The 15,463-nt window shown below is 40.2% G+C and overlaps 1 protein-coding gene across 2 annotated transcripts in view; it reads left to right on the forward strand.

Moving 5' to 3' along the window:
• Nucleotides 1-15,463, forward strand: part of rapgef5a (Rap guanine nucleotide exchange factor (GEF) 5a) — a 70,035-nt gene that overhangs the window by 26,262 nt on the left and 28,310 nt on the right. For both annotated transcript variants that reach the window (XM_028597920.1, XM_028597919.1), the window contains exons 3-9: nt 1,640-1,746; nt 2,265-2,386; nt 5,204-5,381; nt 11,869-11,950; nt 12,083-12,131; nt 12,269-12,342; nt 14,604-14,783. In XM_028597920.1, the coding sequence (XP_028453721.1) occupies nt 1,640-1,746; nt 2,265-2,386; nt 5,204-5,381; nt 11,869-11,950; nt 12,083-12,131; nt 12,269-12,342; nt 14,604-14,783 (792 nt within the window). The remainder of the gene's footprint in view (nt 1-1,639; nt 1,747-2,264; nt 2,387-5,203; nt 5,382-11,868; nt 11,951-12,082; nt 12,132-12,268; nt 12,343-14,603; nt 14,784-15,463) is intronic.

Genomic DNA, 15,463 nt, shown 5'->3' on the forward strand with positions numbered 1-15,463 from the left:
ACCCAATACTGGACTAAAAGATGTTGGATGGCCCTCCCCTCAACAAAGAATAAAAAGACAGGACCCTCCCCTATTTTACTCCGGTGATCCATTCCATAAATACTGAACGGTCCCTAAACAGCAAGATGCTTGCAAAAAAGAGCTTTAAATTTGATCTTTGCTAAACCAGTTTTAATCTCCCGCCCTGAGTTTGTTACAAGATATTAGTCTGGAAAATATTTACTAAGAATTGATTCAACCTGGTCACTGAAAGATCGACTAATTAATAAACTATGGATGTTAATTTGGATGATGGTGACAGTGGGTGGTGCTTTATTTCTACCTCTTGACTCTCAAACTTTGTGATAAACTGCTTAAAAATCAAACATGATTATACAATTGCGTGGCCTATTTGTCACCTCAGATTAGAAAACCCATTTTGGTAGATACTAGTACATTTGTACAGTTTGTAGAACAGCTTGGAAATCTAAAGCAAAACATGTTTAAGCAAAGGTAGCATTCATTTGTCATTGTTTATCCAAACTTGATCCAATTGCCTGCCAAGCCATTTTGTTGTATTGGCAACACCCATAACTGAAGAGAAGGCTGATCAAGGCTCAGCAGACCAGTGTGTGTGTGTGAAGGGAAATTTGAGGTCTGGCTGTGTGAGGCTGATTGAACCCTGGTTCTTTGTTTGAAGTGCACCTTGTTGCCGCAATGATATAATTCTGCTTTGAGGTCAGAAACCTCTTTTGAGCCCAAGACACACCGGTGAAATGCAATACTGCACTTGGAACATTGTTACAAACTGTAGATCAGGAAAAATGCAAAACCATCTGCAAAAATGTGTATGGTGTCAGCCTTGTGTCCTTTTGCATGTGCACGAGATTTAACAAAATGAGGACCCTCTCTTAAGCCCCTTTCACACAGCCTGTTAAGGCGGGACTGATTCGCCTTAAGCCATGTGTGAAAGTTACGAAGACACACACACACACACACACACACACCCTTCATTTACTCAAGCGTAATAGACATTTTGTTTATGGTTAGAAATAACAGGAAAATGCATAGAGTTCTGTCAAATGAGGTAACACAGACTCATAGCCTTTACTGTACGTGAACCAATCATGCTTAATTTCACACGTAGTCACCCCCCCAAAGGCACGTTCTGAGCCAGGAAAACCCACAGGGTACCCTTAATGTTGCAATACATGGGACCATTTATCTAACACATGCTCTACAACCATCCTACTATAAAAGTTAAGACTTGAAGGGCAGTCATCTGTTTCCATGAGGGAGTCTCTCATGTTGTAACATAATGTGAATGAAGCTCGTATCAAGCGGGCTCTGCTGTTTCACATGTAAACGTGAATATGAATGAAACGGAACAAGCAGCCCCCTTATTTACCATAGCGTCAATAGCCAGATCATTGCAGAGCGTGTAGACACAGTCAATGTGTCATTCCTCAGGGGGAAAGAAATCGAGCTGTCCTTGTGAGCACATCAATGACGGCATGTTGCCACATTACATTAGCTCTCTGCAGTCTAATGTCCATTTCCAAAACAATGTTGGGATAAGATTTTTGTCATCAAAGTCACATTTATTAGTTCTGAGTTTTTTGGATTTTAAAATAACCGTTCAAAAATACATTTTGTTCAGTCTTGTTCCCAGAGTTTTCCATGTGCTGGTCGGGCTGTGAGGAATGCCTTCCTCTCTCATGGACCATACCCAGCTAAAGACAAGATTCACCTGGCCAGAATCATACGGTACACTTGTCTCTGTTTGTGTGTTTGTCTGTATGCAGGGATGAATCGATGTGTCTGGTGAAGCATGTACACTGACTCACCAGTCACTGTTGAGGCCTGTCCTGATTGGCCAGTCAAGTTGTTTATGCAGTAAGATGAGCAAAGTGTGACGTAGACATTATATAGCAGAGCACAAGATGGTCTGGAAATACATGCACTCTCATGCAATATACTGTACATACAGTACATAGAGATGCATGCAAAGACCATGTGAACATCTGGACACAAATAAAAAATAGGTAATCTGAACTGTCATCACATATACACACATACACAAGGAGTTTATCCTGGGGGAAAGCAGACGGAAAGTATTCAGTGTATTCAGAGGAAAAAGGCTTACAGAGAACTAATGAATAATCAGTGGATATTGATTAAATTAAAAAGACAAGCTTTGTGTCGAGGGAATAAGTGTGTGCATATGCATGCGTATCATGACACTGTGTGGCTGTACTAAAAAAATGTTTTTTGTATTTTAACAGACGTAGCTACGTGGGCGTGGAGCTGGTGCAGTGGCTGTGTGAGCAGTGTGTGTACGTGCGCTGTCGGACTACTGCTGTGCGTGTCTGGCAGGTGCTGCTGGAGCTGGGAGTCTTGCTGTCTGGTAAAAACACAATCACACACACATCTACACACACACACTAAGAATGCCTGGAGGTTTGTGTGTGCTTTAAAATCAGAGGTGTCAAAAGTATTCACATTCATTACTCAAGTAGAAGTATAGATACTAGGGTTTGAAAAGACTTTTGTAGAAGTTGAAGTATCAACTCAAGCTTTTTACTTAAAGGAACACGCCGACTTATTGGGAATTTAGCTTATTCACCGTAAACCCCAGAGTTAGACAAGTCGATACATACCCTTCTCATCTCCGTGCGTGCTGTAATGCTGTCTGACGCCTCCAGCGGCATCAGGCCAGCACAGAACATGCAGGTGAATGGTTCCAGCAATCCTACTGCTGTGACAAAATAACGCCAACATGTTCCTATTTACATGTTGTGATTTATAGAGTCACAGCGTGTACAAAAAACAACGTAACATGAGACACAACCGTCTTCTAACTGTAAACAAACCGGGAACTATATTCTCAGGCGGAAGAATATAGTTCTTGGGCGGAGTGATATGCTCGCAGCAAGCCTGTCTAACAGCTAACGCTAGGCTAACCTGCTTCCAACTGTAGTGTTGACTAGCGTCCCGTGCGGCGATGTTCAGTTCCCTCTAACCTCAGTTTTCGGAGCATCGCGCAGGCACCTAAGGCACCGAAATCAGTGTTGCTATTCGGTCCGGTAGATAACGGTCGTTAAGGCACCGGTGGCATATTAGCACCGGGTCTGTACAGGTGTTATGGATCGCGTACAAACCAATAGGGTGTCAGAATAGATATGTTTATACTTCTCATCCAACCACAATCAAATTCACTCTCTCCGGATGGAGCGATTTGGATAGGTTTTTTTGTGTGTGTGTTTTTTTGAACGATGACTGACGAGCTGGAATGAAAACAAGCCGAACTGAAATGTGAGTAACGAGGCTATTTTTAAAATGTAGGGAGTAGAAAGTACAGATAATTGCTTGAAAATGTAAGGAGTAGAAGTAAAAAGTATGCTGTAAAATAATTACTCCAGTAAAGTATAGATACCCAAAATTTCTACTTAAGTAAGGTAATTAAGTATTTGTACTTTGTTACTTGACACCACCTAAAATGTATAGTTAACTTCCAGTGACTTCAGCAACAATCCACACATCTGTGAAAGAACCAGTTCACCAGGTAATTTTCAACAGAATAGAGAGGTGGATTCACTGCTTCATTCACCTGCTTAACTTTCCACAAGGTAGAATGACACTGTGGCTTTGTGTACCCAATCCCCCCATTAATGATCCCAAACATCCTATTTCATTATTTACCAAAGACCATGTTAACTACTAACATTTTACCACCAACACCACCAAGAAACTGAAGCCATCACCATGTATGTGATTGCTGTATTCAATAGAGATGATAAAGAAGAAAATAAATCGTGTTATTTATATTACTTTTACTCTATGATTTGTTGAAACTACACTTGGAGTCAATTGATGTTTCTTTAAAGAATGAGAAAACCTGTTCCTCTTGAGACTGCCTGCAGTTCAACGTTTTGGCTAATACCCATAACTGATGAAGAGTTTATCCAGGTTTTTATTGTTGTCACCATGTCTTTACTCTTTCTCTAGAACTAAAAAGTGTGTGCTATTTACAAACCAATGTACATATTACATCATTTCTTTTTATCAGAATAACTTAAAGACCTTTTAAGTTGCTAACCTCACAAGTTAAATAGCTTGTTTGATTTGAGTGTGAATGATGAGTACTCAATTCTTGATTATGTAAATCTGTGTATATTTGTACAAACAATAACAAGCATGCATCACTTGCCATCCTTTCCATAGCATAGACTGCCACTTATTGATAATTAGGCAGGATAGGTGAGCTAACATGTAGGGTTGGGTAACGAAACTGGGTGCTAATATGGCACCGGTGTCTAAACAACCGATATCTACCGGACCCAATAGCAACGTGGATTTCAGTCCCTCATTTCGGTGCCACTTAAATGCCTGCACTTCTCTCTGATGCTTGGAAACATACATAAGAGGCAACAGAAGCATCACTGCATGTGACGCTAGTTAACATTACACTTGGCAGCAGGTAACGTTAGCCTACTGTTAGCTAGTAGCTAGATTAAACATTGTTACAATGCTGACAGCTAAACAGTGTAAAGTGTGAATGTTTTTCACTGTGACGTAGGCCTACAACAGTCTGAAGCTGCCGTTGTCTAAAAATCTACACAAACAGTGCGTTTACTTGAAACTGGTAAGCCTTCAAAGTTATTGTAAAATACCTTTTTCCCATCTAGTGGTTGTTTTTGTCGTTTAACAGCAGGTTACTGGTGAAATAAGTTATTGTTATTACATATTTAATAAATAAATTTTGACCATATGGCCTTAGCAATAAGCCATTCTTTAATGTCGCCGGCTGTCATTTTGTGCTCATCCTTATTTATTTTTAAAGTATCGGTTCAGGCACCGTTTAGGCACCGGCACCGTTTTGAAAGTATCCTTTTAGCGGAAAAACCCAAACGATACCCAACCCTACTTACATGGTGGCCCCCGAAAAGTATGGCGTCCAACTCTTTGATTACACTGTAATGACCTTTTACAAACAGTGTACAGCACCTTCATCAGGTATTATTGTTATTGTCCACACACTTGATGAGGACCAAGTTTGTTAAAGTAGTCCCACACTGTGAAAATGATGAAGGGAAAATAGGAAAATCTCTGAATGGCTGTTTTGCAAGTCAAATGAGATGTGATGGAATTTATGACACGCAACAGGAGAGGAAACTCCTACTTAAAATTTTTTTTGGTGTTTGTGTGCTTATTCTTTCCTCAGTGGACCAGCGGGTGATGTTTTCAGACTCAAACTCTTACTACCAGTTCAGCTTTGAGGAATGTGACTCTGCCTCCTGTGACTTTCGTTCCAATGAGGGGGAATGGCCAGAGGCAGTTAGGCTCCTCCTACAACTCGCCCCGTACATCCAGTTTCGCTCTGGAGGCGGGGCCAACAGCCCGTAAGTGTCCATTAAAATCTGATTAGATGCTGCAATGGATGGATGGTAGGGCTTAATTAGTGTATATTAAGACTGTCAATCGATTACAAATGTTTAATTGATTGTCCATAGTTTACTTGCGATAAATTGCAAATTAATTGCACATTTTTTATCTGTTCTACATGTATTTTAAAGAGAATTTTTTTCTAGTTTTTAATGGTCTTATCAACATGGGTGTGGACAAATTATGCTGTCTAGAATATTATCCACAATAACCTCAAAGGTACTGTATGCTCAAAAAATATTCCTAATCATAATATGGCAAACGCAAGCTCATAAAGCAACAACAGATGGGCATATTGGCCTGAATGTAACATTACTTGGTAATACTAACACAATTTAGTGTCCTACTTTACACTTGTAAAGGTTAAATAAGAGGGGGGGTCTCTGTGTCAGCTGTATGCTTGGCCAGCAAATGGTATTTGAGACTCAACGTTGCCATTCAAAAGACTCTTTTCTTTTTCCATTTCTGCTCAAGGTTTGTTTCTGCTAGCCATCCACAACGTTACTGCTGCATCGCTTCTTGATTTCTCAAAGTACGGAGCGGCCCGAGGCCCAAATCACAGAACGTGCGTTAATCGTGCAGCAAAAAAGAGTGTTGTTAAAATTAATTTGTGTTAAACTCGTTATTATCTCATTAATTGTGACAGCCCTAGTTTGAATAAAAGCCGCCTCACCTTGATGTTGATTCCAAAATGGCTCCCACACATAACATCGCAGACGATTTGGTTTCATGATTAGGGCTAAAATATGCCTCTTTACTTGTGGATTAGTTGGAGATGTTTGTGTGGCTGGTGGCTGTTTTTTTTTTTTTTAGACCTGCAAGTATAGCTTGTATAACATATTATATTATTATACTATTATTTACTCCATTTTGTGTAAACAAAGAGAAAAGTGCAGTTTACAAATGCCCCCTGCTGGACTGCAAAGCATAGCCTGTTGCGCTTATACTGTACACTGAATTTGGAGTTAACCAAACAATTATATATTTAATATATAAATTGTTAATATATAAGTTTGAATGGTTGTTAGAATTTTAAAAGGTAAAAAGTTACAGGTCTAATGGATAAACATACAGACGGACATTATCGGTCATATTTATCTGTTGTAATGACAAGTTAGGGGTTTCCATTGTCACTGGGTCACGGTCATTAGAGCCCACATGTTAAACAATTTTCAGAATCTTGAGAATAGTTGGTGAACGTGATTCAGGGGTGATGTATCGGATGATCTCCATTGACCTGAAGTGGAAGCCCGTTGCTCTGGTAAAATATCAAAGTCAAAGTGACAGTGATCCTGTTTAGATTTATGGTTAAGGTCATTTGTCTGTCTGAGGATTTACCATTAAAAAGTCAAGTCAAAGACAAGTCGCTGTGTTTGATTTGGTGGAAATGTGGACGTGCACGCTTGGAAGTACATTACTGTTTTGCAACATAATATACACTCACACATACACACTATAGCTTCCTCAAATCCCAGCTAGAAACCTAATCTCTATTCAGTGTTTTAAATCCTCAATGTGCTTATGTGAGAGACACATTGATGTGCATGCACACACACCTTCACATCCTCAAACACTCATCCGTAAGATGGGCTCTGACGCACGCACACGCACACGCGGAGTGGTTTCAGCCAGAGTTCCCTACTTTGCTGTTCCTGTGTGGGATTCCTGCTGAGCCTGCTACTGAACTCAATCTGTCACTCAGAGAAAGAGAGAGAGTGAGACGGGTAACGGGAAAAAGAATATATATGGAGAGCGAGGGAACAAGCGCACACGTCAACACATTCATCTGTGTGTCAACTTCAAAGGGTGTATTTGCAGACACCGGGGAGCGAGCATGACAGTGAGGGGAATTGAATGTCATACTTACTAATACAAAGCTTATGTACCATACTGTATGTACTGTATGTTACTTTCTATACGTTATAGTGGATGACGTACGTACTAACTCCACCACAGTGCTTCCACAGGTTGGCAGGGTGCAGAGGAATGGGGCGAAGAGATGGTGGTTATTGACATTTTAGATAGCTTTAATAAACGGATAACTGTTTAAACGGCGAAGTGGAGGAAGCCTAGTGACGAGTCCATAGCAACCAGTTTGTGTGTTGAATGTTACCCAGAGTGCCTTGCTGAATGGTCTCAATATGTTATTGTTTTATTTCAAGTGAATACTAGTTTACTAGTGGAGTAACTTAGTATTTGAAGTAATGCAGTAATGCACGTGCAAGTGTGGGAAGGAAGTATTTTCCATGCTTATTGTGTTTCCACAACGTTAGTGAGTAAATCTACTGAAATGGCCACCACACCATAACAGAGGAGTGTGATGCATCAGATGAGAATGCAGAGGTTTAGTCACGTATGTCATGGCTGTAAAAAAAAAAACAATGGGAATCTGTATATATTTGCCAAGCGCAAACCAGTACAGAAAGTATCAATAAGTTGTTGGAGGAGGGTCATGCCTTTTTTCCAAATCGTTTTGGAGGGTGATAGAAGTCTTTTTACTGGCGAGGGGAGGGTCATGTCTATTTTGGCTAAAGGTCCCAAAACTCCTCCGGTGGCCCCTTAAATAAATAATGAACAGTCCCTTAGTAAAGCCCTAACCATGCTACTAATTAAATGGGCTATCTCCTCTGCATCATGTGTAGAAGATGTTTTTGTATGTGTCATCATTCAGTTTGTGTGAACAATAGTATTTGCCACCAGGCACAATGTGGTCATTAAAGTTGATTAGTTTATTGTTCATTGTACACTGCACTGTTTGCTAGAAATAAATATTCTTTTGTGGAATAAAACCACAAGAATCTCACGGTCTTCTGAATCTTAAAAGTGTACTAGTATTTTAACTGAGAGTCTATTTTTAATATACATATATTAAAATTAGACTATATCTGAATTCAATTCTGTTTTAACTGAATAAGTTTTATTGGCATGAAAGTCTCTCGGTTTCATTTTCTCTCTTCCGATGTGGTTCACATTACAGTACGGGCAAAACCTGCACATATAGTGCTTTTTTTGAAGAGCTATGTAAGGAGACAGCATTAAAGTTAAAGTTGCACCACATTTGTTCATTTAAAATTTAGTCCATGTCAAGTTTAGAATGTCAGAGAGGGGACTGATCATGGAGTTAATGTTTAGATGTGAACACCACCCTATCTAACACACTGAACTATACAGTGTGCACTGATTTCCGTCCTTTTTCTGTACAGTCTGAGTTGCATTCAACTTCCATATCTAACACAGTAATGTGAACACTTGGACAGTATGTCATCCAATACAATAGCCCTGCAACCAATACATTTTAAGGCTATGTTTAGATTATGTTGATAATGTGTAATATGTTGTCACCCTGTATACAAACAATGCCTAAATATTAAATATTACTTGAACTACAGCGTCAGCTTCACAAATTTACACACATTTTCTGGCAGGGCTATTACTGAATATTTAATGCACAAATCTTTGTACTCTTTGTTCCCACATTATACTGTATATAATATACAGTACATTATCTATATACATATTTTATTGTTTGGTGTAGTAAGAAGTGGTGTTTCCTGTCTTTGTGTTCTCTGCATATCATTGTGCACGAGGTGCAGAATTGACAGGAGCCAAAATATGACACCTTAGCTTGGGAGGAGAAAAAACACTTGCTTGCTTTGCATGATGCTCTAGTTCAAAAAGGAAAAAGAAACAAATTTGCAGAATGCTGAGGAACATTTGGTAACCCTTTACTTGAAGGTATCGACATAATCGTGACATGACACCACTGTCGTAACTATGACATGACGCTGTCATGAACGTGTCATAAACGTTATAAACAAGTCATAAACGTTTATGACTTCTGTCATTAAGTTTCATTCGTTTTTGTCATGACAACTTGGCATTGTTTGGGTTGTCTTGATTATGACATTAATCAAAGGGACATTACCAGAAGTTGTCTTGGTCATGACAAGTTGACATAATGTCATCCTGTTTACTGTCAAGTTGTCTTAATAAGGATACTCCAAAGAAATTTAATGTCAAGTTGTCATGACAAATACATCTTCTTACAATGTCACTTTGATTAATGTCAAGTTGTCATAATCGAGACAACCCAAACAATGTCAACTTGTCATGACACTTAATGACAGAAGTCATAAACGTTTATGACTTGTTTATGACACGTTCATGACCGTGTCATGTCACGATTATGTTGATACTTTCAAGTAAAGTGTTACCGAACATTGGGAACATTTTAGCTAAAAAGGAGGGCAACCAAACAGTCACTGGTTTTGACAGAGATTACGTCCTCCTCCACAAATAACTCCATCTGCAATGTGGTACAAACTTTTAGTTCTGTGTAAGATTGGTACCATTTAGATCACAACCATATGTGCATATGCAGTAGGTAGATTAAAGCCAAGGATGTACTTATATTTATCTTACCTAACAGAATCCGTATCAAAAATAGGGTTGGTGACACATTGTTCGTATGGGATCTGTTCTGGTAGCTCACACAACATGACTACAACTTGCAGCATGTGCCTTAGACGTGGAATGAAAAGGGAGCTGTTGCCATCACCAATCATGTTAATCCTCTATCAATACTGTTCTGTGCTGCTTAATGATTGGTAACACACCTCCCACTGTGTCTCTCTTCTAGCTCTGGTACATCCAGGCTCATGGTTGGTGAGTCACCAAATTGCCAAAAGAACGCTGGCTAAAAAAACATAATGACCCTTATGAGAATAAATTTAGCATGATGACGGAGAATAGACTTTATACATCTCATGATCCACTAATGAACAACAAAAGATAAAAATCCCCAGCATTAAATTGCATTGACAACTTGATAATTTCTCCATTTTCATTTCGCTCTGTGAGATGTTTGAATATAAGTTATCTTATTTTAAAGGAGAGTGGAGGCAAGTCATTTTGACCGTAGATACTGAAAGGAAAGCACAAGCAGCAAACTGCTTTTATTGCAACGGTAACACTATGGTATTTTCATTCCTTTTAAGGCACCTGTTGGTCTACCTGCCTCTCTCTTTCTGTCTGTGTCAGAGCCGATAGCTGATGTGTCAGGCTGTAGGCTGCGCGTTATCACCATCTCCTCTGCTTCTGCATCTATCATTTCCTTATCAGATTACAGTGTACACAGACACAGTCACACAGTGCTTCATCTTCGTTCCTTCACAACTATTAGTAGTGCCACTAGGATCTGTTGATAAAATCCAAATTGTATGCAAATTGGTCTGTGTAAATGTGTGTGTGCATGCTTGAGAAAGAGTGTGCATGTATCTTGTGCAGGGGTGAGGCAGTGTGTGGAAGACCAATCCAAACAGTGGTTTTGTATGAATATATTAGATGAGGGGCCTTCGGGGGCAGTCTGCCACTGTTGAAGACAAACTCCACAACCTTGTATTATTGTGGTGGGAATAATGCAGTGTTTACCCCAAAACAACACACACACACACACACACACACACACACACACACACACACACACACACACAAATACACAAATTAAGTCATACACAAATGTATTCACAGAAAAATCCTCAACACGAGTTACACATGTATATACAAACTAAACACATCTACACACAGCCGCTGCAGTACCACACACACACACACACACACACACACAGACACAGCCTCACTAACATCAATAGAAGGGTGTCTCGGGGAGATTTTTTTAAATGAAACCACATTAAAGCGAGAAGGGGGGTGCAGAGAAAGATGCTCCATATAAAGATATGTGAGCAGTAAAGAACTACAAAGACAGATGGGAGTGAAAATAAAACAGGCATACAACTCTGCCGAATAGAAATTATTCACACAGAAAATATACTTGTGCTGGCTTATACTTTATCAGGTTTAGAGCTGCAATGAAAGATCTGTTGATTATGTTTTCAACTAATCCTTTAGAAAATGTTTTTAGAAAAAAACAGCAAATCTTCACATTTTCAGGAGTTGGAACCACGTCGACTTGATAAATGATGTCAACAGTTCATTTAAGTTTGATGAATTGAGGAAATGTTTAATGATGTTTCATTACATTAAAGAGGTTTTAGTACAGGATTGAGCAACAAACGTCAGGTCTTATCAATGTCTAACCAGTGATCCACCATTGGGAAGCCACTGTTAGATCCCTTTTGTTTGGATATAATGCGGAGGTTTCTTCATACAAAGGGTGAAAATAGAACAGGGGCTTCTGTCCACTTAAATCAATTTGAATACAGACTTTTTGAAACTGTACACAATGTAGATGTTTGTAGGCTGTAGTTCTTCTCTAGGTTTACCAGGGGGCAGCATAGAGAGGGTGAAAGCCCTACAGGAAACTTATTTCTCTTAACAGTGTTTGTCAGAATAATGCACATGTCAGTTGTTAAGTAAAGCTATGTCTGTGTGTGTGTGTGTGTGTGTGTGTGTGTGTGTGTGTGTGTGTGTCTGTGTCTATCCAAGGTCAGAGGAGGACTCTGAAGGCAACAGAGACATCTGCAGTGAGATTCTCCAGATGAAAGCTCTTGAGAGGCTCACGTCTACGGTCAGTGTTTGCATGTGTGTCTGAAGATTGGTAAATGCAGTATCCTATTGCCGCTTCATTATAGTGAGTTTTAATTGATTATTTAGAGTTTTTATATTTTTACGTATTGTTTTGACACCTTTTCTCAAACAGGTACAAAGTGAGTTGGCGGCTGCTCTTGCCCGAAAGACTCGCAAAGCTTGTAAGTATACATTTAGCTTGACTGTATGCGCTTTCCTGAGAAGTTCACCTAGTGTCACACAGTGACAAAGACAATGTTACATAATGAGTGTGAAGTTCTGTCATAAATAACCTGATTCTGTTTGTTGTTGGTTGCAGTATCAGAGCAGGACTCTGAGACGACGGAGACGAGCCAACAGGAGCCTCGCACACCCAGCGAGGAGAGCAGCCCGGTAATACACACACACACACACACACACACACACACACACACACACACACACACACACACACACACACACACACGTAGAAACACACTCCTACTTATACCAAATGGTATCTTATAATTATATATCTATTTTATTTTGCCCCAAATCCTGATCCTTCAGGTAATTTCCAATCCAATATTTATATTTTCTGTGTAATCTGGACAGTGCATAATCATCTTAAAGTAGGCCTACAATAGTCTTAGTAAAGCCAATCCAAATTAGTATAGAAATATTCCTGATATCTCTGTATTAGTTAAATAAAGTATTAGATAAAGCTTATAGTTTGTTATAATGCCAGTGGAGATAATAATGTTAAGATTGTTTGAACTGTTAAGACAGGAATAGTTGGACAACCTCTCTTCTTATGCAGCACAAACAAAAAAAATATAAAGAGGTGTGGTACGTCAATACAATTTTGCTAAAATACATAAAAAGCAGCTTTTGGTTCAACTTGTGTTGGGCATGTGTGTGTACCTCTGTGAGGTGGCTCAACATAGAAAATTGGGTCAGAACAAAGTGCAAGGAAGACCTGTTTGCTCTCTGGTCCCATCCCTTTACAGTGGAAACCCCATCATTTATTCATTCGCTGATTACACCAAAGATGAGGAGAACAGGAAAAAGAGAATCTTTTAAAACACAATTACATATACAGCACCAAAGATGTGCAAAGAAATGGCTTCTTGCGACCCCCTTGTCAGAGGTCACATACTGTATGTCTGTAGCCTAATTTCCACTGCATGTTACGGCTCGACTCCCTTTTTGACTCGCTGCTGTGGTTACAATGTCTAGTGGAAACCTTTCACCCCTTAAGACAAGAAGTTTTGCTCACAAAAGTGGACATGGGCCATAAAATTTATCCTGCAGTCCTTCTCAGGGGTTTGGGAACCACTGCAGATTGTATTGCTGAGCATTAGTTTAATTTATTTTACATAATTAGAAGGAGTTAGTTAGTTTAATTAGTTAGTTTGTCATACTCTAACACAAGGACACTCACACAAAGAAAAATTCAAAATACAATGGGAGAGTAAAGGAGATAGACGGAGACAGCCACACAATACAAACACACACACAGCTTTATCTCGGTGTGCTCTGTATCAGACAGGAAGCTTAAAACAGGTTAACAGGAAGCAGCAAGGGACAGGGGTCTGTGGTGTGTGTGTGTGTGTGTGTGTGTGTACGTGTGTGTGTACGTGTGTACGTGGCTATTCCAGCAGATAAGAGTTGTCACTGAGGGGAGTTTTCCTTGTAAACAATAAAGCGTGGGAGTATACTATCGTGTGTGTGTGTGTGTGTGTGTGTGTGTGTGTGTGTGTGTGTGTGTGTGTGTGTGTGTGTGTGTGTGTGTGTGTGTGTGTGTGTGTGTGTGTGTGTGTGTGTGTGTGTGTGTGTGTGTGTTACCCTTTGCTAGAGCATGGCACCGTGGGATTGTTGAGCTCACAGGAAGTGTTAACCAACTCGGAGCCAAATGAAATACCCCTCTTCCTTTTCCAAGGAAAATAAACAGACTAGGCTGCCCGCCACTGGTGATAACCATCATATTAGCAGGGAACACACACACAGTTATGTTTTTTGTCGTCAAGTCTATCTGAAGAAAAAGCCATTAGTTTATCTGTGTCCTGCAGGCCCTTAAATGAAATCCATTTTCTGTCTCTTTCGGTTTCTTTTTCTGCCTTTCTTTCTCTGTCTCTTCATCTCTTAAGGGGTGTTACTGTCTGCTGTGTTTCTCTTTCTGGATGGATAACACAATTTTCAAGTCCCAACTATAGAGGGGAGGAGACATTCAGACCCCCCCACCCCAACCACACACTCTTCCCAGACAGACACCCACTCCCGCCCACTTATACAACTAATCACACACACTCACTCTTTCTCCGCCAGATTCTCTGACACAGAACAGACAGACTGAGACAAAGAGAGAAGTGCAACAGATAAAGAAAATTACAGACTGTAATAGATAGAAAGAATAAGAGACAAAGAAGAATCCAAGAGAGAGAACAAGACAAACCCAGGATTACCATTTTATCTTATTCTCCTCACATGAACGTTAAGGGGCAACTAAAAACTTGTCATTGCATGTTTCTGGATTATGCCCAAACTGCTTTCATCCTCCCGTGGACCAAAACACTGAACTTTCTTGAACTCCATCCCACAAACCCTTTTTGACTGTCTCCACCATGTCTTGGGACTGCGGGTTGAGATATGTGTTCATGCCACCTGTGTTGCAGCTGGGCGGGATGTGTGCACTCCGGGATGGCGGGGGCAGCAACAGTGGAGGAATGGGGACCGTTTGCGCCCGTGAGGAGCTGACCAGCCGGCTAGGGTTGGAGGCCGTTCAGCGGCTGGCCAAGGACGGCTGTCGGCTCCTGCAGAACCACAACTACCGGCTGCCCGACAGGAACCAGGCGGTGAGTAGAGTGTTATAATGGCGCTTATGAAGTGTCATTAATATCATACTATATATCTCCAAAGGACTGATGTTTTTCTGTGAAGTTGTTGGTCTCTCACCATGTAATCTGCAGACGGAGTTGTGGCTATATGGTTAGTATGAGCAGAGAGTAACAGACGTCATCATGTGGTAAATGTTGTCATTATTGTCGTAACTTTTAAACACACACACCCACACGCACACTCTTCAGGTCAGTTACTAAGGGACAGGGATCATGTTAGTAAATCCTCATCAGGACCATACTGATTTGTGTTGCTGTCAATCTAATGGACAGACACACATGTACACATGTTTACAGCATGCCTGCCCACTTCTGTACATCATCTTAGTACATGAGGACACATCTATGCACTGACATGCTCCCACACACATGCAAACTAAAGTTATAATTGCATATGCACACACACAGATTCGCTTCATTCACATCACTTTAGATTAAATAACCACTGGTTCTCTAGCTTGTCTAATGCGGGTGTTAATAATGGCTTAGTGAAATGTGATCTCATACCCTTTTTAACAGGCTTTGTGTGTGTGCGCGTGTCTATGTTCACATTGTGTGTATGTGAGTTTGCTGGCTAGAGCTTAATAATAGTGTGTGTGTGTGTGTGTGTGTGTGTGTGTGTGTGTGTGTGTGTGTGT

This window comes from Perca flavescens, chromosome 14, assembly GCF_004354835.1.
Source record: "Perca flavescens isolate YP-PL-M2 chromosome 14, PFLA_1.0, whole genome shotgun sequence".
Lineage (NCBI taxonomy): Eukaryota > Metazoa > Chordata > Actinopteri > Perciformes > Percidae > Perca > Perca flavescens.